At 59.4% G+C, this 21,642-nt stretch overlaps 5 protein-coding genes across 8 annotated transcripts in view; 2 read left to right on the top strand and 3 right to left on the bottom strand.

Annotated features, from left to right (window-relative positions):
• NSD1 (nuclear receptor binding SET domain protein 1) overlaps positions 1–9,486 on the top strand; it is a 62,221-nt gene extending 52,735 nt beyond the window's left edge. For 2 of the 4 annotated variants that reach the window (XM_032703317.1, XM_032703316.1), the window contains exon 21: positions 705–9,486. In XM_032703317.1, the coding sequence (XP_032559208.1) occupies positions 705–3,058 (2,354 nt within the window). In that variant the 3' untranslated portion in view covers positions 3,059–9,486. The remainder of the gene's footprint in view (positions 1–704) is intronic. The other 2 variants (XM_032703315.1, XM_032703314.1) reach the window with 2 other exon arrangements.
• An 80-nt stretch (positions 9,487–9,566) lies between these two features.
• On the bottom strand, positions 9,567–12,442 carry RAB24 (RAB24, member RAS oncogene family). Its single transcript, XM_032703340.1, has 8 exons — positions 12,281–12,442; positions 11,575–11,643; positions 11,411–11,489; positions 11,228–11,295; positions 11,030–11,129; positions 10,626–10,676; positions 10,463–10,525; positions 9,567–9,976 (listed from the first exon to the last, which is right to left on the bottom strand). Exons 1-8 carry the CDS (start codon positions 12,395–12,397, stop codon positions 9,912–9,914), a joined length of 612 nt encoding a protein of 203 aa, XP_032559231.1. The 5' UTR covers positions 12,398–12,442; the 3' UTR covers positions 9,567–9,911.
• A 30-nt stretch (positions 12,443–12,472) lies between these two features.
• PRELID1 (PRELI domain containing 1) lies at positions 12,473–14,324 on the top strand. Its single transcript, XM_032703339.1, has 5 exons — positions 12,473–12,637; positions 12,896–13,121; positions 13,200–13,313; positions 13,560–13,638; positions 14,050–14,324. Exons 1-5 carry the CDS (start codon positions 12,546–12,548, stop codon positions 14,184–14,186), a joined length of 648 nt encoding a protein of 215 aa, XP_032559230.1. The 5' UTR covers positions 12,473–12,545; the 3' UTR covers positions 14,187–14,324.
• Positions 14,194–15,825, bottom strand: MXD3 (MAX dimerization protein 3). Its single transcript, XM_032703341.1, has 5 exons — positions 15,661–15,825; positions 15,554–15,583; positions 15,337–15,451; positions 15,076–15,241; positions 14,194–14,990 (listed from the first exon to the last, which is right to left on the bottom strand). The coding sequence occupies exons 1-5, from the start codon at positions 15,816–15,818 to the stop codon at positions 14,881–14,883; spliced, it is 579 nt and encodes a 192-aa protein (XP_032559232.1). The 5' UTR covers positions 15,819–15,825; the 3' UTR covers positions 14,194–14,880.
• A 426-nt stretch (positions 15,826–16,251) lies between these two features.
• LOC116794566 (lateral signaling target protein 2 homolog) lies at positions 16,252–20,071 on the bottom strand. Its single transcript, XM_032703336.1, has 13 exons — positions 19,994–20,071; positions 19,395–19,535; positions 19,183–19,320; positions 18,844–19,046; positions 18,680–18,769; positions 18,481–18,570; positions 18,261–18,362; positions 17,930–18,178; positions 17,704–17,825; positions 17,518–17,631; positions 17,267–17,365; positions 17,017–17,129; positions 16,252–16,935 (listed from the first exon to the last, which is right to left on the bottom strand). Exons 1-13 carry the CDS (start codon positions 20,033–20,035, stop codon positions 16,804–16,806), a joined length of 1,635 nt encoding a protein of 544 aa, XP_032559227.1. The 5' UTR covers positions 20,036–20,071; the 3' UTR covers positions 16,252–16,803.
• Between the last annotated feature and the right edge of the window lie 1,571 nt (positions 20,072–21,642).

The following is a 21,642-nucleotide window of genomic DNA, read 5'->3' as shown; positions in this document are numbered from 1 at the left end:
TGGTTCAGGGAGGCTGGGAAATGCTCTGGCCCAAGTGGTGTCTGCCAGCAATCTCTGAAGTAGTGTTGGTTTTTATCTCTTGATGACGTTGATACTGATGGTCAATAGATTCACTGTGAACGTGGAGCTCCTAAGGGAGCAGCTTTGTGTTAAGCTGTAGTTTTTTCATGGACAGAGGTTAAGGAAGGTGCCTTTGGGTATAGAGACAATAGGAACTTACCCCTTGTGATCACTGCTCTCTCGCTTCTTCTTTCTCATAAACAGGAAGGGAGGTTGTTGACACAGAATTAAAAGATGAATCTGACACATCTACTTAAAAGGTCCACTGGGTTTTGTGCACAGACACCACTGATGTTGTCTGGAATTCAGAGCCACAGAGATTTGCAAGCTGGGGGTGTCTTCTCTTCTCTAGGCACTCCTATTAGTTTGTGTTGTGCAGGAACCAGATGGGCTTTTGGTCTGACCTGACGTGGCTTGTGTTTGTCATGATTATCATTGCCCTTGTCACTTCTGAGAGTGCAGGTTCCTGTTACCTGCCCGTCAAGCCTGGAGTTCTGGTGGAAACTGAGGAGGACATGTAGAATTGTATGAGAGTATTACACAGGTGTTCCCACTTTCCTCTGAGCTCACTTTGCAGCAGGCCTTTGTCTCTTCCCCTTGTACTACTCCTAAGGTGTGTCTTTTCTCCCATGTCTGTGCTGCAGGAAAATGGGAGTGCCCATGGCATCAGTGTGATATGTGCGGTAAGGAAGCAGCTTCATTCTGTGAGATGTGCCCCAGGTCCTTCTGCAAGCAGCACCGGGAAGGAATGCTCTTCATCTCCAAGCTGGATGGACGATTATGCTGTACGGAGCACGATCCCTGTGGGCCTCACCCTCTAGAGCCAGGAGAAATTCGTGAGTATGTGCCTCCCATAGAAACCCTGACTAATGGCGAGGACACCCAGCCACCGGAGCAGCTGCCTGCAGAGGTAGAAACAGAGGCAGACACAGACCTGAGCGTTCAGACCCTGGACAGCCTACCTCAGTCTGTGGCCCTCAGACTGCAGTCACCAGAAAAGCCCCCTGCTACCCTGGCGCTGAGGCTGCCGTCATCAGACAAGCCCCCCACCACCCTTGCCCTGAGGCTGCAGCCGTCAAACAAGCCCCCCACTACCCTGGCCCTCAGGCTGCCTTCACCAGACAAGCCACCCGCCACCCTGGCTCTGAGACTGCCACCATCAAATAAACCCCCCGCCACTTTGTCACTGAGGCTGAAGCCATCCAACAAACCCTCCACCACCCTCTCGCTCCGGCTGCAGCCTTCGGACAAACCTCCCACCACCCTGTCACTCCGCCTGCAGCCGTCAGACAAGCCCCAGGCCGCCCTGTCCCTAAGGCTGCAGTCAGAGAAGCAGCCCATCATCGTAGCGCTGCGGCCTCAGCAGCCCGACAAACCTCCCACCAACGCGGTGCTCTGGCCCCTGGATGAGTCCTCCAGTGACGCCTCGCAGCCTCAGCTGCCGAGCAAATCTCCTCCGGGATCACCACAGTCGTTGGATGAGTCGCTTGTTACTGCTGGTGCCCTGCAGCTCCAGCTATCAGACGAGCCTCCAGACACCCCCGGGGTTTTGGAGTTATCGGACAAGTCCCTCATTGACACCGGGACCCAGCAGCCTGAGCTGCTGGATGAGTTCCCCACAAAATGCCTGCATCCTCCACTGTCTGACAGACTCCTCGCCACGGTGGGGACGCTGCAGTCCCAGCCAGCAGATGAGCCTCCCGAGGCCGATCAGCTCCAACCGCTGGATGACACTTCTGCCCAGAGCCCACAGCCACAGTCTGTGGAAGAGGATCCCAGCTCTGTGGTGCCACAGGTCCCAGTATTGGAGGTGGCTTCCAGCCCTGAGGTGCTGTGGCCTCTGCCCATTGCAGAAGTCCCCGACTTCCCTGTCTCACGGATCCTGCCCGCAGAGAAGGCTCCTGGATCGGCAGTGCCACGACCCCTGCCTCCAGAAAATGCCTCCTTCTCCACTGCAATGCGGGTCCCAGCCGCAGAGAAGGCTCCTAGCTCTGGGTCACCCCATCCCCTGACTCCGGAGAAGGCTCCTGCCTTGGGTATGCCACGGATCCTGCCCACAGAGAAGGCTCCCAGCTTAGGGGTGTCGTGGCCCCTAACGCCGGAGAAGGCCCCTGGCTCCCGGTCGCCTCACGTCCTGCCTGTGGACAAGGCTCTGAGCTCTGGGGCCCTGCGGATCCCACTCACACAAAAGGCTCTCTCCCCTGGGGTGCTGCGACCCCTGCCTCCAGAGAAGGCTGCTGACTCCGGGGCCCTGCGGGTCCTGCCTCTGGAAAAGGCTCTCAGCTCTGGGGTGTCTCGGCCTCAGCTCTTGGAGAGGCCTCTTGCTCTTACAGCCCCGTGGCCTCAGGCATCAGACAAGCTGGCTGCTGCCGTGGCTCCTCGGCCTCAAGCCTTGGACAAGCCTCTGGCTGCATCAGCTCCAAGGCTGTTGCTGTCGGAGAAGGCGCTGCGACCTGTCGACCAGAATGCTCAGCCGAAGGAGAGAGGAGCTCCTCCGGCCATGGAGCTGAATCCCCAGCAGAAAGAGAGGACCATGTTAGCTGGGGAGCAAATCTCTTGGTCTGCTGGGAAGGTAGTGACGCACGTTGGACAAGTACCGTGGCCTACGGAGAAACTACAGACGCACGAGCAGACCCACTGGCCCACTGCAAAAGCCCTGATGCCTGCTGAGCAGCCTTCCCGGACAGCAGAGAAACCACCAGAGCCAACCATTCAGCCCAGCTGGGAAGTGGCCTCAGCCCCCGCAGAGCAGACCCCGTGGACATCAGAGAGATTGTGTGCATTCGAGCAGACCCCTCGGCCAGCCAGGGAAGCGCCGGTGCCCCCAGAGCAGATGCAGTGGCTTGTCACGAACATTCAGACAATTGACCAGATTTCTTGGCTGGGTGGAAAAGCACAGACTCCTCGGGGGCAGGACCCTTTGCCTGAACAAAACACAGCGTTAGCCCGTAACCAGGATTCTGTCTGTCGTGAGTTGGCCGACTCAGAGCCAAAGTGAGGTTGGTAAATATGGGAGGCAGGTTTCAGTTGTTTAATGTTTAGGGAGGGGGAATCTTTCTTTTGTTTTTTTTTATTCACTTCCCTGAGCCCAGCCCCTAACCCATGCACATCCCATCCATATTCTCTCGTGACATGAGCAAGGACATTCTCTTAAACCTGAGTCTGGCCCAGGCAAAAGGGAGAGAGCATCCGTGACCTTTTCCTCTTCCTTTAACAAATGGTAAAGCTGAAATAAAGAGTCCACTCTGGGTGAAAATCTCCAATTCCATTGAAATGGTCACATTACTGATCCAGCGTGTTCAAGCTCCAGGTCTGATTCATAGGTGGGTTCCCGGGTACAGCCAGGGGCCTTGCTTTCGTTACTGCATTTAAAGGAAGGAGATCAGTCAGGCTGCCCTGGGACTGAAGAAGTTTCAGGATCAGGTGGTGAGCAGTCAGGTGCATGTCCTTGCCAGACTCTAGAAGCAGGGAAGGGATTTGTGTTGTCTGCCCAGGTCTCTGTCCCTGCAGGGCGTTGCTTTGTGAAGTTTATCCGTATGTTCACTGGGATGTGCTGTGTGTGTGGTTTGCTGAAGGACAAGGATCATCTCCAGTGAGCTGGGAGAGGAGCCCCTGCACTCGCTCAGTGCAGTTTTCTCCATTAATAGGCAGTGTCCATTCAGGCTCCTTTGTACAGAGCTGCATCTGGCCAGGCCCGAGAAAGAGGAAATCTGGAGGAAGTCAGGGAAAAGAGATCTTGGAAGTAGCCGTCTGGCAGTGTTTTCATTCTTGTGTCTTAATCCTTCAGCACAGGACATGTGGAGTGCTTTCCTGCCCTTGAAAACGTAGTGATCCATAAAGCAGCAATAGTGGAGCAGGGCAGAGTGGGTTCCCCGAGGTGCTGAGCTCTGCCCTGGCAAGGGAGTGGTGCTCCCTTTCAAATTTCCATCCAGTCTCTTCTTGACTTCTGTCTCAACGTGAGCCAGCGGACTGAGCAGTCCTTTCCCCCCTTGCCTCAGGCGTGTTCAGGACCTGTTCCCATCACAGCTGGCATTGCCAGCAGCAAGCAAAACCTGACTCGCTCACTGCACCGTGCAGAGGCAAGGGTTCCGTAGCTGTATCGGGACCCATCTCAACACCTTTCCCTTGGGCAGCTTCTGGCTTAACTCTTCTACAACCAAAGGAGACTTGAATTAACTGGACTGTGTTGGGGTGAGTGTGTGTGTGTGTGTGCGCGCGTGTGTGTCCTTCCAACTGAATTGTAGTTCTCACACTGGAACATGGTGGGCTCCAGCAGCTGGCTGGCTTTCTTTTTTCCTCTTCTCCCTTTTCCAGTGAAAATAGATCTTTAGTACCTGGTAGTCATCAGGCTGGTGTCCAGACTAGGCCTGCTGAAAGCCATTCATTCAAGCATGGAGGCAGAAGTTGGCTTGGCCGTGGTGCTTGTGGGGCAGGTGGTAGAGTCCCAGGGGCCTGCAGCATCTTGTGACCACCGGCACCCTCGCAGGCAGGAGGAGGAGGATGGGCCTCCCTGGTGGCAGTGCCTGGGCTGGATGGGGTCGGTGTCCTGCCAAGGAACCACTGCTGACCAGCATTTTCCCACTCTCACAACACATTACCTCTGTGGTTTGCCTGAGCTCCACCGATCTGGGGCCGCAGCCTCGGATCTCTGTGCTGCCACCAGACCCTCACGCAGCTCCAGTGTGTGTATCCTTCTCCTTCCAGGTGGATCAGCCTTCCAGGCTGATCCACAGGTCCAGGTGTTCAGCTCCAGGCCAACCCTCTCCCTCCGACATGGGAGGGACCCGACCCTTTGCTTCCTTGTTCCCACCTGGCTTGCAAGTGCCTGCTGCTCCCAGAGCAGACAGTCATGAGCTTTGCAGTTTTCTATGAAGGGAGGCAGACACCTGTGCCGAGACAAATCCCAATCTATTCTGCTTTCCTGATTTGTGCACCCTGAGACAACGTCCTCCTGAAAAGGCCAGGTGTGCTGGGCACGAGGGGACATTACCAGTGCTATGGTGCATCTCTTCTCTAGTCCAAATCATTTCAGATCCTTTGTAGAATAGCTCACGGCTTGGAAAAGCTTTATGGCTTATGGAAACTTACTTGTTAAATGTTGTTTTTTTCCGGGAAGACTAGCAGGTCAGTTCCTGCTTGCTGCTGAAACTGGGGAAATACAAGCAGCTTATGTTTCTGCGTGACTCCTCCACAAAGGGAATCAGGACAACTCAGATCCATTGAGAGAGAAGATTATCTTAAGGGCATTCGTTAACTTTTTTAAACAAAATTATAAAATAAAGAAAAAAAAAGGTAATGACGTTCAGTATATTAAGTATTTATCATGTGTGAGAAGGAAAATAAATCTTGAATTTACATTTATAAGCCTTCCCATGAGCTGGACTTAGTCATGTAGATTGTGTAAGTAGGGTTCCCTCAGTGCCGGTGCCCAGCCAGCTCCCGCTGTAACCAGAGAGGTCTCTGCACTGCTCTGTCCACCTCCGCTTTGCATTGTCACGTGTTAACTCGCTACTTGTTTCATGAAAAAATAAACTGTGAATATTTTTGGTGCAGGCTTTTTTAAATCTGTAAAATGGAGAAGTTCTCAATGAATTCTCATGAGAGCAGGTTTGAAAAGATCACTTCTATAAATCGTGTGCTCATGTAGCAGGGTGAGGCTCACGGCAGCAGCCGCCTTTCACGCAGCAGGCGCTTACCCAAAAGCTTGTTTGGAACAGTGAATGTGGATTAAACTGTTGCATGGCATTTCCCACAGCCTTCTTCATTGCAGCTGACTGTACCCCATCTCTCCTCTTGTCTCCCTTTTCCACGAGGATCCAGGTTTCCAGCTTGCTACCTTCCAGCTGCTGTTGGAAGGTTGACTTCAGCATAGCTGGGAGGCTGCTTGGTAAAGTTGGTGTTGGGGAACATCACAGAAGGAGGAAGTCAGGAAGCTCCTCTTCCCTCCTTACCCTCACTGGGGCCCTGGGTGGTGCTCTGTCAGATCAGGGGGGCTTTTCAGATGGAGTACTGGTGCTTATGGGAGTGTCCAGCAGTGCTGGGTCACCTTAGCAAGATGGACAAGGCCTGACCAGGTGTGGAGAGAGGTCCCAACAGCCTTGCCCTACCCAGGCTGCTCTCACTGGCATGGAGCAGGAGCTGGGGAAGAACTTTAGGCAGCAAAACTCTGGTGAAGGAAATGTGGGCTTGTGCACTTGACGTGACTCTTGCTGTGGTGGCAGCACTGCCTTGGAGGAGGAGGGAGATGTCTGTGCCGAAGCAGTTGGATTCGTTTGCGGCAGTTCATTGCTGCCTTCAGAGTCCAGTCAGTTTGAATCACGGGGAGTTTCAAGGTAGAGGACAGTAACAGTGACAGAGTAACCTGCTGGGCTCGGAGCTTTGCTGCAGCTTCTGCCAAGGCTGTGGTGCTCTTTTGTTGCATTGGAGGGATCCAATCACCTGGTCACTAAATCTCAGGTCAGCCCTAATTGCACCCAAGGTGGATGAGAGGTGACTCTTGTGTTGATTCACTGTTGAGGAGTGCTGTAGAAGCAGAGTCAGGGGTGTAATTATTTCTGCTCAGAGCTCTGCAGTCCCAGGGAGGCTCACAGGAACTTCCCAGGTTCCTGAGCCCATTCCTGCTTGTAGGAATGACTCCTTGGTTCTGAAGGGGATGAAGGCTTTGCTCCTATACAAACGCTTCGCTGGTCAACATCTTTGCTGTCAGGACAGCCTGACTTCCCCTGCTCAGAGCAATGGGCTGTGGTCAGTGGCCCTGGCTTCCATCCCACAGTAGGACCAACTTTAGTGTTGGATTTCCACAGTGGGCAAGAGAGTCCTAGTTGACCTTTGGTGATGGAGGAGTTCTGGTGAGCGGTAGCAGTGTGGTCAGGGACTCAAGTGCCCGGGCAGGCAAGGAGGGTTGCAGAGGAGGAGCCACTGCAGGACCTGTGGGATGTTGTGGGCAGGAGGGGAGCAGGCTTGTCCTATCTTCCCCAGTGCTGGGCTGGGGCCCACTGTCAGCCAGGGCTCTGGTGAATCTAGCAGAAAAGCTACCACTGTAAGGGATCATCACCTACTGCACATTTCCAGATGCTGACTAGCTGATGGTAACTTGCTTTATTGCTGTTCTCAAGTTAAACTTTTCCTATTTAACAAAAAAAAACCCCAAGAACCAGATTCACTTCAATACACAAAGTATCCGGGTGGTACCATGGGAGTACGTGTTAATTCAGGGTTAAACCCCTGTAGGCAGAGGCTCTGAAGGTGTGGCTGGTGTTAAAATTTAGAAGAGAGATGGTTGAATCCAAAGGACCTTAACAAATTAAGGTGGGATAATGTGTTGCTAGAAAAGCTTCAGCTCACTTTCAGTGAATAAAAAAAGGAAGAAAAATTAAGAAAAAGCAGCCCTAACCCTGATGCCCTTGGCAGTGATTTAGCCTGAGCACACTGTGGTGGTACCCTGCTTCTACCTGGACACCACAGGCAGCATTCTGACAGGGCAGGGGGAGTTTGTTTGAGAAACCTCAGACCTTCAATACCTTCCGTTTATTTTTAATTTCAGCCTTAACTTCTGATTTTGCTTGATGTTTGGAATAACCATAATTGTAACCTGCTTGTAATGTGCTTTGCCCTAAATTACTGATGAGGCTTTTGGCCTTTGCCAGCCAGTGTGTGTTAAAGCAAAGTGGCAAATCATGCAGCTACTCTGAAAGTCTGGAGGGGGGATGCTGTGTTCGATCTCCCAGGCTTTGTCCGTGCTAATTACCCCCCTGTGAGAGTGATAACACTGGTATCATTCGCAGCAACGGCTGCACCTCTTGCAGCAGCACGGGCTGGCCTGATGGGTGCTCGGGGCTCCCAGGGCCTGGGACATGGGACACTGGAGCCTGGGGACTGCTCCACCACGTGCCTGGCTTCAGCAAGAGTCTCACCTGCGGGGTGGCAGTGCCCTTGCTTAGCAGGAGGTGGGAAAAGGCAAGATTCCTGCTCCAGGTCCTCCAAAAGCAATGTAAGCAAAGCTCAGTGCAGGGGACAGCTTGTATGAGCTTGGGCTGGAGGAGTGGCGATGATGGACAGTCCCTACAGCACTGAATCTACCTCCTAGGGAAATCTGAGAAATGGGTGTAGCTATGGCCTATTTCAAGGTAAAGTTTTAATCAGTTTGCCCTTGGCAAAACCCTTGGGCTATTGTGGTGCTATTGTAAACCGTTGGCAGCTTAGCACAGTAGGGCTGGACTCACGGCTCCTGGCCCATAGGCTGAGACTTCTTGGCCAGCTGAATCCCATCCCCATAGAGCTGGGTCTGTGTGACTGAAACAGGATGAGGTGTGACTCAGTTCCTTCAATTTGTGAGGGTTTTGAGACTCAAACCAGTGTGCCAGTGGGCCTCGTGGGGAGCCAGTGGAGCCATGTGAAGCAAAGCAGGCATCCGCTACTGCATGTTCTTCGTGTCCGTTTGGTACTGAGCTGGTTTCAGTCTTTGTTTCTTTTTCTGATGTTTCCAAGTTGTTGACTTCAAGGAACTGGGTTTTGTGTATTTTTTTAGACACTGGGAACTTGTTAAATGGAAAAGCAGCAGCACTGGGAGACTCAAGGTGGAGCGTGGCTGGAGCTGAAGGCCCAGGCTGGCATGGGTGGGAGGTGGGATGTGCTGGCAGTGGCTGGCACAGGCAGGGAGCAACTGGACGGTGGAAGCCTTTCAGCAGCAGCACTCCCAGCCCTACATATCTGTGGTGCCGAGGTCACTGCTCTGCCAGACACTTAACGTGTCCCCATGCCTGGCTTTGAATGTCCCCTGCCGCCCTCCAGTGCTACATGCTCTCAGCTGGGGTCCTGGCTGCCAACTAGCCAGGGGTCCTGGGGAGGGTGGCTGCCCACTGCCCCTTCCTCACTGCCCAGAGACAGGGGTGGGGCACTCAGAGCAGCAGCGTTAAGTTGCACTGGAGTTGTGAGCAGGAGGTTTGCTCGTGGGGGGAACCTTGGTGTGAGCAGCCCCTCGCTGCCTTCACCCCAGGGTCTGCTACCCACAGGGTGGCAGTGGATGGGGGTTCCCTGCAGGGTCCTGTTCCACAGGCTCAGCCAGAGGGAAAAGCACTGGGAGTTGAGGAGCCCAGCCAAGGCAGGGGCCAGCCAGAGCACTGCAGGGGAGGACATGGGGGTGCTCAGCCCTGGCTGGGACTCGTCTGTCAGTTCTAAGCAGGAATGCCAGAGCAGGTGAGAGAAAACTACATATTTCCAGCATGTATATTATTTTTAGAAGAGGGAGAGGGGAGAGTCTTGGACCATTGATTACTTTCATTTTGCTCCCCTTAGACTGTTGGCTGTGTATGTGAAACTTATAATGAAAAGAGGGTTGCCCTGCCCAGGTGCTCCCAGAACATGTACTGTAATTCTTTGTATATAGAAGAAAAATTACTGTAAAGTAAAGTTTAACTTTACTCTCGATGTCCTCTTGTGGTTTGTCTTGCCAAGGGGGGCGGGGGAGGGATGGGAAACCCCCAAAAGCCTCGTGCACAGGGGGTGGCTCAGACCACATTGCATTTTATTTACATTGTACACCTTGAGAGAAGACGCTTAAATAAATCTGCAAAGAATTGAGCATCTCCGAGAGAATAAGTTACCGGCCACAGCAGCTCCCACCAATGCCACAGGTGGCAGGGAGGGGGTCCCTGGGGGTGACAGTCCATAGATCCTGGCACTGCACGGCAGCCCTGTGCCACTCCACATGCCAGGAGGAGAGCAGTCCGCAGGCCTTGTGCCCTGGCACAGACAGGCCCCAACAGCTAAAACACAGCAGGTAAAACACCGGAGGCATCCGGCGCGCGCCAGCTGCCCAGCTGGCAGCAGCAGTTCCCTTTTGGCACAAGGGCTCAGTGGTGGCAGCAGCTGTAGAAGTAGGGACTGCTCCTCTGGCCCAGGTTGACACTCTTGTCCTCTGGAAGAGAGCAGGAGCGGCAGGCTGCTGGCACATCCATGTCACAAAATGTTGTGTGGCAGCCCCAAAGCTGCTGGTCCCAGGCATGGGCCCCAGCAGGTCCCATGAGGAGGGTTTGGTGCCCCGTGGAGAAGCAGCAAGGCCCAGGGCCACAGCACAGCCCAAGGCAATGGCACAGCCCAGGGTGGGAGGTGCAGCCAGGCTGAGCACGCTGGGGCAGGCCTGGTGAAGAGCTGAGCCAGTCCTGCCACCTAGTGAGGCTCCTGGCCACCAAAGGCCATCGTGGCCCAGCTGGGTGGACATGCTAAGCCTGGCCTAAGCAGGGACGAGGATGCTGTGATGGGACCCAACCTCCACAGAACTGCAGCAGCCCCAAGCAGGGCAGAGGTGAGGAAGGGCCCTGCCAGACCCCCCATCGCTCATACTCCACACTCAGCAGAGGCACAGGAGACGGTGCCTGGGGAGGGACAGCTCCTACCTACTCACCTGTCATCACCTGGAAGGCGGAGAAGTTGACGTAGTCCTCGGCCACCTTCTGGAACAGCTCATCTGGGGGGAGAGGTGGCACAGTGGGTGTGGGTGTCCCCACCAGGCAGAGCCCCCTGGCCCTGCTCTGCCCAGGGCATGGCCCCAGCGAGGGGCTACTCACCCACACTCTGGCCCGTCTTACTGGAGGTCTCAAAGTGGTCTGCTTTGATCTCTGAAACAAGGGTCCAGGTTGGCACTTGCTGTAGGTGCAGGATATGGCCCAAGGGCTCAGCTGCCCCCAGAGTCACCCCTCGGGCACAGCTGCTGACAGGGGGCTGGCAGGGACCCAGGACAGGGTTCCTGGCCCCTTGGCCCAGCTGGCCACGTGCCTGCCCATGTCAGGACATGCTGTGTCCAGGGAGGTCCCTGGTAGAGCTGGCACCTCACCACACACGGAGCCCTGGTGCCACCGGATCTGCTGCAGACCCAGGGCAAGGGCAGAGCCCCTTGCACACAGATCCATCCCCCCATGCCCCCCACCCCCTGTGCTGCGGGAGCCCCAGGACGGGCCAGCAGTGGCTGTACCATCGGCGTAGTCCTGCACATCATGGAAGTCAATCCCCCGCTTCCTCCTGTCCTCCTCCAGCAGGTCACACTTGGTGCCGCACAGGTAGATCCGGCAGCCCTGGGGCAGGGAGAGGGATGGGAGGGATGTGCCCATGTCTTTACCAGCAGCCCCCCTGCCCCACAGTGAGGCTGTGCAGCCCCCCAGCACCCCTGTACCTCCTCGCAGTTCTGCAGCTCGTTCACCCAGAACTTGGCTCGCTGGAAACTGCCACTGTCGGTGAGATCTGGGGAGAGAGAGGGGTCAGGGTCTGTCCAACGCTTTCCTCAGTGCCTAACCCACCAGTGCTGCCACCACTCTGTCCCAGGATCTTGGGACCTCCCCATCCTCCATGCCCTTACCATAGCAGACAATGGCAGCCCGGGCCCCCCGGTAGTAGATGCGGCTCATGGCCTCGTAGCGCTCCGAGCCGGCCGTGTCCTGTGGGACACAAGGAAGTGCTTGGCAGGTGACCCTTGGAGATCCATGAGCCAGGGGATGTCAGCACAGCCCTCTCTGCACTTACCCAGATGCCCAGGGTCACTGTCTGCTCCCCCACGGACATCACCTTGGCCACGAAGGCAGCTCCAATCGTCTGGAAGTGAAGCAGGAGGAGCAGTGGAGACTGGCCCAGGGATGCCGGGAGCATCTGGCCTTGGAACATGCTGGGAACCGGCCCGGGAACACGGGGAAACACACCCGGGAACGTAGGAGGAGTGGGTATGGAAACAAGGGGACCAACCCACGGGCATGGGAGGGATGTGGAGGGGCTCCAGCCCGGGCATGACGGGAGACAATATGAGGGGACATCGTGCCAGGGATGTGGTCTCACATTGCCAGAGACACGGTGAGAGCACGGGCAGGATACGGAAGGCACCAGCCCGGAGACCGAGAGGGGTGAACACGAAGGGACCACCCTGGGGACATGAGAGCGACGCGGGGGACACCGTCGTGGGTACGTGGGAGGCACCGCGCCGGTGACACGGTGGGGAAACGAGGGGACCGACCCGCGAGTGCAGGAGGGGTGGAGGGGTCCTATCCCGGGGATGGCGGGGGACAACACGAGGGGACACCGTCCCGGGGATGTGGAGGGACACGGTGGGGGAGCGAGGGCACCGACGCGCGGACGGGCCACACAAGGGGCTCATCCCGGGCAGACGCGGGTGACGCGATGCCGCGGAGGCGCCGCAGCAGCACCGCGGCGGCGCTGCCGGTGCCCGTGTGTCACTCACGTTCTGGTAAGGCCCGGCGCGGAAGCGGCCGTGGGCGCAGCGCTCCACCAGGCTGCTCTTACCCACGCCCTCCTGCCCCAGCAGCACCACCTTGGCGTCCACCCGCCGCCCGCTCATCCTCGCGCCGCCGCCGCCGCGGGCGGGGCCGCCCCGGGCGGGGCGGGGCCGGAACCGGGCGGGGCGGGGCCGGACGTGCGCAGGGCCGGGCGGGGCGCGCGGGCCGCATGGCGGCCGCCCAGCAGGCGCGGGCCTGAGCGCCGGGCCCATGGGGAAGTACTGCGCCAGCCTGAGCGTCCTCAAGGGGCCCTGGGACCAGGTGTTCGCCGCCTTCTGGCAGCGCTACCCCAACCCCTACAGGTGCGCCCGGGGCCCTCTTCGACCCCCCCCCCCCCATCCCGGTGCCATCTGGGAATGCTGCCCCTCCTCCTCGGCCCAGCCCTTTCCCCGGGGGTCCCGCGGGGGCTCTGCTTGTCCCCCTCCAGCCTTCTGGGATGGGTGCACACAGCGGCGAGCTGGTTTCCCCCTCCCTTAGTCCCACGGTGCCTGATGGTTCCCAGCCCCTGGTGGGGCTGGCCGGGAAGGAGCAGGGCTTGATGTTTTCTTCCGCCGTTTTAGCAAACATGTCCTGACCGAAGACATCGTGCACCGGGAGGTGACACCGGACCACAAGCTGCTGTCGCGGCGGCTCCTGACCAAGACCAACCGGATGCCGCGCTGGGCAGAGCGCTTCTTCCCAGCTAACGTCGCCCACTCCGTCTACATCCTGGAGGACTCTATCGTGGACCCCAAGAACCGGACCATGACCACGTTCACCTGGAACATCAACCACGCCCGTCTCATGGTAGGTGCCGCAGGCGGGAAGGCACGGGGGGGAGGAGGGGGCCCAGCAGTTCCTACAGCCGGGCTGTGCCTCCTGCAGGTGGTGGAGGAGCGCTGCGTGTACCGGGTGAACCCGGAGAACAGCAACTGGACCGAGGTCAAGCGAGAGGCCTGGGTATCCTCCAGCCTGTTTGGCGTCTCGCGGGCCATCCAGGTGAGCACTGCTCGAGCAGCACTGTGTGCCCCCCTAAAGCTCCTGCTCCCCCTTTCTCTACCCATTTCTTGTGATGGTTTTCACACCCTTTCCCCTTGTTCCCCCAGCCCTCATGAGCTCTTCGGGCACCCAGAACCATCACTGTCAAAGTCACTGCTTGTGACTTCTCAAGCTGGGACAAAAGCCCCAGGGGCTGTGTGTGACAGAGAGCCAGGCTTGCACCTTCATTGACTTTTCCCCTTGCAGGAGTTTGGTCTGGCCAGGTTCAAAAGCAACGTGACCAAGAGCACTAAGGGATTTGAATACGTGCTAGCAAGAATGCAAGGTGGGCACCAAGGGCAGGCTGGGGCTGACCGGGACGGGTCTCTTGGAGTTAGAGGTCACACTGGGAACACTCCAGTCCATGGGCAGGTCGCAGCTTGAACTGATCTGACTGTGAAATCCTCCTCCCTTACCTTTGCCCCCTGCCTTGGCACAGCCTGCCCTTCCTGAGCGGAGCAGCCGGCCAGTGATTGCAAGGCCGGGCAGGGGTGGAGTGCAGTGCAGGCAGGACGGGATGTGACAGGGCAGCAGTCACGTGCCTGCGGTTCCCCTTTGCAACGTGCCCTGACGTGCCGAGGTCAGGAGCACCAGGCTCATCTGCGTGGGGAAGCGCCTTGGTGCCGAGGTGGCCGGGCAGGTCTGGCTGGCACTCCAGTGCCGGGGCAGGGCTGGGTTAACAGCTTCCATGTTATAGGAGAAGCTCCATCCAAAACACTGGTGGAGACTGCCAAGGAAGCGACCGAGAAAGCCAAGGAGACAGCTCTGGCTGCTACAGAGAAAGCCAAGGATCTGGCGAGCAAGGCAGCCACCAAGAAGAAGCAGTACGTGTGAGGGGCCAGCTGCACCAGGACAGATAGAAATCTCCTTAGATTTTATATTTTTAAAGAAACTGTACAAGTCTGACAATCAGCTGCTGTTAGACCCTTTCTGAGATGTAATTATCATTAAAGAATCTACTCCCACCTCTGATTTGACTGAGACTGGCCTGGCTAGAGCAGAGCCCAGTGCTGCCCTCCACTCTGGGGGTCCAGCCTGCTGCCGGGATCACAGGGAAGACACAGGCCAGAGTTTTATCAAGTGCCTTTACTATAAAAGTGTGGGGTCTGTACAAAAGAGCGGGGTGCCTGTGGGAGCATGAAGGCAGGTTGCTTAATGCACTTGTTTCCCCTTTCTGTCTCTCCAGGGGCGGGACAGCCCTCCTGTAGCCATGTCTGCAGTGAGCAGCACTGCCACATGCCTGGTGGTGCACAGGGGGAGGTGTGAGGGTTTCCCCATGACAGCTGGGCCCTCTTCCAGTGCCTCTCCTAGTGCTTTGCAGTGCACTCACAGTGGGTGCCACAGTGCAGTGCCAGCCCCGTGCACCCAGTGCCACAGCCAGTGCTGCCCAGCAGCCCAGCTGCTGGGGGCCAAGCTGGGTGCTCACTCCCACCTGTGGCCCCTTATCCTGGCTGTGATGAGGCCAGAGAGGCTGCATTTCCAGCAGGAAGGAGGCGGGCAGGCAGTGCAGGGAAGGCAGTGGGCACTGTCAGGATTCCGGGCTGTGGAGGCTGGAGTAGCTGTGGTCCCTCCCGGTGCCGAAGGAATGCAGCAGGTCCCCACCGAACACCACACCGTCCACCTCTACCTCGGCATCCTCTGGGCACCGTGGGGGGGGGAGCCCAAGTCAGGACCCCGGCTGCTTTTCCTTTCCTACCCACCCTCCATCCTTCCCCTCCCTTACCTCCCTCGGAGGGTTCCGAGAGCTGGGATGAGTCTAGGCTGTCAGCCCGTGCCCGTTCCCCGTCGGTGGGTAGGAGCAGCCATTCCAGCCGCCGCCGCAGGCTCCGCTGCCGGTCTCGCAGCCGGTCCTTGGCCCTCCGTGCCCTCAGCTCCTGCTCCTCCAGCCTCTGCGGGGACCCAGCGAGCCATGAGCGGGGCAGAGCTGGGCGGGTCGGTTGCCACACGGGGTCCCCCGAGTGGTACCGGGGTCATCCCCCCTCACCTGGATGTGAAGCCGGGCACGGTGCAGGAGGCTCAGCGTGGTGGGACGGGCCGGCCCCGCGGCCACCGGCACCTGCTGCTTCAGCCGCTCCAAGCAGCACCGGAGCTGGGCTCTCCTACGGCCGGGCGGGAGGGGGACCACACGGCGGTCAGCCCGAGGGTGGGCGCACGGGCAGAGCCACCCCCTGCCCCGCCGCTCCCCCCACACGCCCCGGTACCTGTGTTTCTCCAGCGCGTTGTGCACCGACCTGCGAGAGGAAGAGCCGCCGGCGATCAGCACCGGCGCTGCCGGCCACCGCCACCCACCCACTCTCCCGCCGCTCACCTGACGCTGCTCACGGCCCGGCGCGACCGGGCGGGGTAGAGCGAGGCGTAGCCGTGCTCGGCCTCGGCCAGGCCGGGCGGGTCGCAGTGGTCCCGGTGCTCCAGGAACTCGGCCGCCTGGAGCAGCACCTGGATGCTGGTGGTGGCCGCGGGCTCCATGGCGGGAGGGGGGCGAAGGCCGCGCGCTGATTGGCTGCGGGACACCGCGCGCCGCTGACGTCACCACGGCGGGCAAACAACTTTGGGCGGGAAAGCGCGTGCTTCAAATTTGAATCGGGGGGCGGGGCCGGGGCGGGACACGCCTCCATTGGAAAAGCCACGCCCCCCGGGGGTTAATTAATTACCACGCCGTGGCTGCGCCCCATGAGAAGTGCTCTCATGTCTGCCCATGTGCGCATCTGGAGACACCCGGGGCGCAGGTCGCCCCTGCCCGCCCATGGGAGCCGGGCGAGGAGCGCTCACACCCCCGCCATCCCCAGACCGCTCGGAACACCCCCACCGCGCCCACAGGTGTTCCCACACCGGCTGCGACCACTAGCCCGCCTCGCTCCCCCCTTCACCCCGGGAACCCAGCGCAACGCGGCCCAGCCATGCGGGCTTATCTCTTTATTAAAATCCGTCGGGTGCAGGCGGTGGGGAAGGGAGGGCAGGGGAGCGCCGGGCCTCCGGGCACGGCGCTGCACGGCAAGGGCGGGTGTGGCACGGGCGGCCCTGGGGCACCCGCCGTCATGTGAGGGCTGTTTGCACCTTCTCAGGCCAGGCCATGGGGTGGGGGGGAGACTCTGCCCCGGGCCCAACAACAGTCAAAGTTCACCTTAAAAAAAACCACCACGAAGCACATTTCCAGCCGGGGGGCAGGTGCACGCAGTTCACTGAAAGCAGGGCACGGCCACGGTGCATCGGGAGGGGGGGTCCTGTGCCCCCTGTGACCCCGGCCTGCCAGCACCAGGCGTGGGCTGCAGCCGTCTGTGGGGTCCTGCCCCTGTGTGAGGGGGAGTCCTACTGCCATGTAAGGGGGTCCTGCCATCATGCCCACCCAGCTCTGACAGCAGTTATAGGGCTGAAGAGCTGCCCAGCAGCCCCAGAACAGCCCCTTGCCCCCAGTGCATGGCTTCCTGCAGATGCAGCTCTGGCAGAGGGGCTCTCATTGGCTCCGGGCACACTGGGACGTGGGTGAGAGGTGTGTGGTGTAGCAGTGGGTGCAGACACGCACGGGTTTGGTGTGGCTGTAGTGCGGCAGTGCCGCGGTGTGCGGTGAGCAGCGGGCACAGAAGATCTGCAGGAGAGGGCCAGAGGGGGGCTGAGCAGAGCCGGGTCCCTCAAGGACCCCACACGCCCCAGCTCAGCCCCATCCTACCTTCCCACAGCTGCGGCAGTGGTGCCGGCGGCGCAGCAGGGTGAAGGGCGAGCGGCAGGCAGAGCACTGGCTGCACGTGCTGTCAGGCACCCACTCGGGCAGGCGGTGAGTGCCTGCTGGGCAAAACATATTAGTAAAACCCCCCTGTGCCAGCCCCCCTCAAAGCCAGACCCCCTCTGGCAGGATGGGGGTAGGATCAGTCCCAGCCTCACACCTGCCCCAGAGCCATGGCACCTGGGCAGCCCCTTACCTGCCCTCCGGAGCCCGGCAGCCTCTGTGGGGCTGGAGCACAGTGGGCAGTTGACCACACGAGGAGCATTTGCCACACAGGAGTCATCATCCTTCTTTCCTGCAGGGACAAGGGCTATGGTGGAACAGCCAAACCAGGGACAGGCAGTATGGCCACGTCCTCCCCATGCCTGGGGCTGTGGCCTTGTCTCACCAGGGATGGGCACTGGGCAGGGCAGAGGAGCAATCTCTCACTCTCTGGGGATTACTCACGGCTGGCACTGGGCTCCTCCAAGGGCTCCGCCTGCGAAGCCACGATCTTGAAGACCGTTTTCAAGATGCTGCGCATGTCACTGGCAAAGTTGGTCTGGAGCTGATCGGCAACCCCTGCACCAGAAGAGTGGGGGGTCAGGGTGCTGGGGAGATCAGGGTGCTGGGGGGGTCTCGGGGGTCACTCACCAGAGATGCAGACAAAGAGGGTGTGCAGCATGTCCTTGGTGCTGCTGTACCGGCAGCGCAGCTCTGAGCAGTGGGCACCCAGGGTGGCACCTATCCCTGGGCTGCTCCCGGGGATCTGGGGGCTGCACGGAGGGGAGGTGACAGTTACCCTAGGGGTGGTGTGAGATGTCCTGTCCCAGTGGACAGGGATCTGCCATCTCGGCCCCGCTTCCTGCCCACCACACACCCCCACTGCCAGTCGGTGCCTGGGTTGTCGACAGCACCAGAGGGTCCCAATAGCGTCGTGCAGGTGAGGGCTGGTGGTGTGGCACAAGGGACCTCCAGGAGACCAGAGGGAGCAGGGGGGTCCTCTCTGGGCACAGCTGCTTCCCACACTGGGGTGATGTCTGGACCACAGGGATTCTCTGGTTCAGCTGTGCACAGGCTCCTCTCCAGCAGGTAGAGCTCCTCCACTGACAGCACCCGCAGCAGCTCCCTGAGGCAAGGGGACGGCATCAACCTCATGTCACGGCCCCCCTGCTGCCCCATGGCCCCACCCATTGCCCCCCACTGCATACCTGATCTTCTTCAGGAGATTGTAGAAGGGGCTGAAGATCCGGGACATCTCCTCGGGGCTCCGCTCCAGGCTGAGGGGACCCTCGGGGTAGATGAGGAGGCCGCTGTGAGGGGACAGAGCTCAACTTACATGGGGGATTGCCCAGGACCCCAGTTCCCCATGGGGAGAAGGGGCTGGTACAGGGCAGGGAACATCCCCCCTTCTCCAGGGGCTGCACCCACCTGATAATGGCCAAGCGAGGGATGGTGAACATCAGCAGCGGTTCATAGCCATCGATCATCTCCTGGGTCAGGTAGCCCAGGCGCAGGGCTCTGGGGACACACACACCCCCTTACAGTAGGGCTGAGCCTCAGGACACTGCCCATCCTTGGGGCTGGGGTCCCTGCTACCCTGACATGATGTGCAGTGCCCTTCACTCACCTCTCCACTGTCTCGCAGAACAGCACAATGATCTCCTGCTGCCTGTAGATCTCCTCGGGAGACTTCACTGCCACCAGCGAGGACACATAGCTGGAGAGATGCAGGGAGTGTGAGGCCCCTCCAGTCCTGGCACAGGCCCCCACCACCCCAGCCCTGGCCCCCACCTCAGCTCGAACTCTGCAAAGAGCCGGTCGAACTGGATAAGCACAGCCTGGACAGGCTCCGGGTAGGAACTGGGCTGGCTCAGGCTCTGCTCCCGCAGTACTGTCCGCACCAGCTCCAGGCTGCACAGCAGGTTCCTGGCCTGGGGCCGCAGCTGTGCCCTGTCCGCCTCCTCCACCTCCGGGAAGGTCCCAGCCAGGAGACACTGCTAGGACAGGGACCATCAGGAGCCAGCACCCGGGGCAGTGCAGCCCATAACCCCAGGGTCAGCTGGGGTGGGAGGGCCCATTGCCCCCCAGACTCGGAGAACCAGACCTCCCAGATAGCATCCCTGGGCTCACCTCAGCAGCAAACAGCATGTGGTTCCCCAAGTTGTCCACCAAGAGCTCCTCAGGGAACTTGACCAGGTAGTCCCGGCTGTGCCGCTGCGTGGGGATGCACTCCTCCATGATCTGCTCCAGGATGGCCAGTAGGTGAGCCTGGGGAGGGCATGGATGTCACCCCTGGTGTCCCAGGGGACCAAGTCACACCAGGGTCCTGGCTGTCCCTGTACCTGACTGAGGTGGAGCTGGTTGAGGAGCACCAGGTACTGCTGCGGGTCCAGTTCGGCATCCAGCCCATTGATCTCGGCCACCACCCCTGTCACCCTCTCGTCGGCAAAGAAGAACTGGGAGAGCAGGCGAGGGTCGGAGCGCTGCGAGAAGAGCACAGAGGGGTGATGGCAGATGGCAGGAGCACCCTGTGTGCTGGGCCAGAAGGATCCCAAATCCCACAAACGAAGCATGGAGGTTTGGGGCCCATGGATCCACAAACGCCCACTAGGGCAGGTACGTCGAACCCTCCCACAGCAGCTCTGACTCCTCCCGGGGAGAGCCGCCCTCCCCACCCACCCGTGCCTCAGTTTCCCCGGGGGGCAGAGCAGGACGAACAAGTTCAGCCGCATCCTGGCAGCGCGGGCACGGATCCGTGCATGGCTGTAAACACGGGGAAAGGTCCGCGGGAGTCCCCCAGCTTCCTCCTCCCGCTCCACCCCGGGGGACCCTCGCCGCCCTCCCCTGCGCCCGGGACCGGCGGAGCCCCCGGATGGGGGCTCCGCCGGTCCCGGGCGCAGGGGAGGGTGGCCGGCCCCGGTGCCACCCTCCCCGGTCTCACCTTGGGTCGGCGGAGCCACCGGCGGAGGGCAGCGGGCAGCATGGCGCGTCCCGTGGCTCTGCCGCCGCCCGGCTCCCCGCGCCCGCCGCTCGCCGACGGGGCGGGTCGGTACCGGGCACCGCCCGTGGGGGAGGATCGGAGCGGTGTCCGCCCAGTGCCGGCACCGGGACGAGCCCGTCCGTGCCTCGACGGACCGGTTCTCTGTGATGGGAAGGGTGAGGGTGCGTCTCCCGTGGGGCGGGATGGGTTTCACCGCCGGCTCCACTTCCTGGTCACGGTTCCTGGCTCCAATCCCCGGCTGCATCCCCGGTTATCCCGTCCCGGTTCCCTTTTTCCCGCAGCCCAACCTTCAGGAGACAGAGATACCCCAGAGACCCCCTGAATGATGGGGCACCAGGGGAGGCACTCGCAGACACCTTTACTGTGCAGGACATGGAGTGTGGAGCGGGGGGATGCAGTGGGAAGTGAATAAAGCAGCCCCTCGGCGGGAGAAGAAAGCACCGAGTGGCCAAGGAAGGGTTCCAGGGGGTGCTCGGGGTGCTGGGAACAGCAGCCCCACCCCGGCTGTGCCAGAGGAGGTGTCTGCTCCAGACCTGGCACTGCTGGCCACAGGATGTGGGCGCCGATAATTCAGGTGGCTGAAAGCCTAATGGGGTGGATTCATGGGTAAAAAATTCGCGGAGGACGGTTGGATAAACACGGCAGCACCTCCTCGGCTTGAGGAAGTCCCTGAGTCACGGTAGCCCCGCGGTGCCCAGGCTATGCTGGATAAGTGCATGTGTAGGACTAGCCCTAGTGTTGAGGGGCCAGTGTTCCTCATAGGCTCCAGGTCTAATTTCGACCGGGCAGTGTATCCTGGCTCCTGTGACTGTGGCTGTGTCCTGTGTCCCTGTGTGCTCAGCGAGCCTGGAGCCCTGCCTGTCCCTCAGCTGCCAGCAGATTTGGGCAGCACAATATAAGAAGGACATGAAGCTATTAGAGAGTGTCCAAAGGAGGCTGCAGGGATGGTGAAGGGTCTAGAGGGGAAGCCATATAAGGAGCAACTGAGGTCTGTTCAGCCTGGAGAAGAGGAGACTGAGGTCAGACCTCATAGGGGTCTGCAACTTCCTCACAAGGGGCAGTGGAGGGGCAGCTGCAATCTCTGCTCTCTGTGGCCAGTGAGAGGACCCAAGGGAACAACTGGAGCTGTGTCAGGGGAGGTTTAAGTTGGATATTAGGAAAAGGTTCTTCAACCCAAGGATGTTTGGGCACTGGAATAGGCTCCCCAGCAAAATGGTAACAGCAGCAAACCTGCCAGAGTTCAAGGAGCTCTCAGACACAATGCTCTCAGACACATGGTGGGATTTTTGGGGGGGTTCTGTGCAGGGTCAGGAATCATAGAATCATAGAATGGTTTGAGTTGGAAGAGACCTTAAAGATCATCTTGTTCCATCCCCCTGTTTAGGGCAGGGACACCCTTCACTAGCCCAGGTTGTTCCAAGCCCGGTCCACCCTGGCCTTGGAAACTTCCAGGGATGGGGCAGCCACAGCTTCTCTGGGCAACCTGTGCCAGTGCCTCACCACCCTCACAGGGAACAATTTTTTCGCAATACCTGATCTAAGCCCCCTCGCTTTCCGCGTGGACCCAAGGAGTTGCACTCCGATGATCC

Source organism: Chiroxiphia lanceolata, chromosome 15, assembly GCF_009829145.1.
Source record: "Chiroxiphia lanceolata isolate bChiLan1 chromosome 15, bChiLan1.pri, whole genome shotgun sequence".
Taxonomy (NCBI): Eukaryota; Metazoa; Chordata; class Aves; order Passeriformes; family Pipridae; genus Chiroxiphia; species Chiroxiphia lanceolata.
This window is presented reverse-complemented; position numbering and strand designations above follow the sequence as displayed.

What these genes read in the sequence shown, in the direction of transcription:
- RAB24 (XM_032703340.1), bottom strand. Translation starts at nt 12,397, where the DNA reads ATGAGCGGGCGGCGGGTGGACGCCAAGGTGGTGCTGCTGGGGCAGGAG. An exon ending in CAGTGACCCTGGGCATCTGG is followed by an intron (nt 11,490 to 11,574) that starts GTAAGTGCAGAG and finishes TGTGTCCCACAG; the next exon opens with GACACGGCCGGCTCGGAGCG. An exon ending in TAAGACGGGCCAGAGTGTGG is followed by an intron (nt 10,526 to 10,625) that starts GTGAGTAGCCCC and finishes CTCTCCCCCCAG; the next exon opens with ATGAGCTGTTCCAGAAGGTG.
- PRELID1 (XM_032703339.1), top strand. Translation starts at nt 12,546, where the DNA reads ATGGGGAAGTACTGCGCCAGCCTGAGCGTCCTCAAGGGGCCCTGGGAC. An exon ending in GCGTCTCGCGGGCCATCCAG is followed by an intron (nt 13,314 to 13,559) that starts GTGAGCACTGCT and finishes TTCCCCTTGCAG; the next exon opens with GAGTTTGGTCTGGCCAGGTT. An exon ending in CGTGCTAGCAAGAATGCAAG is followed by an intron (nt 13,639 to 14,049) that starts GTGGGCACCAAG and finishes TCCATGTTATAG; the next exon opens with GAGAAGCTCCATCCAAAACA.
- MXD3 (XM_032703341.1), bottom strand. Translation starts at nt 15,818, where the DNA reads ATGGAGCCCGCGGCCACCACCAGCATCCAGGTGCTGCTCCAGGCGGCC. An exon ending in CGGGCCGTGAGCAGCGTCAG is followed by an intron (nt 15,584 to 15,660) that starts GTGAGCGGCGGG and finishes TTCCTCTCGCAG; the next exon opens with GTCGGTGCACAACGCGCTGG. An exon ending in AACGCGCTGGAGAAACACAG is followed by an intron (nt 15,452 to 15,553) that starts GTACCGGGGCGT and finishes GCCCGGCCGTAG; the next exon opens with GAGAGCCCAGCTCCGGTGCT.
- LOC116794566 (XM_032703336.1), bottom strand. Translation starts at nt 20,035, where the DNA reads ATGCTGCCCGCTGCCCTCCGCCGGTGGCTCCGCCGACCCAAG. An exon ending in AATCTCCTGAAGAAGATCAG is followed by an intron (nt 18,179 to 18,260) that starts GTATGCAGTGGG and finishes CCCTTGCCTCAG; the next exon opens with GGAGCTGCTGCGGGTGCTGT. An exon ending in TGCCGGGCTCCGGAGGGCAG is followed by an intron (nt 17,130 to 17,266) that starts GTAAGGGGCTGC and finishes TTTGCCCAGCAG; the next exon opens with GCACTCACCGCCTGCCCGAG.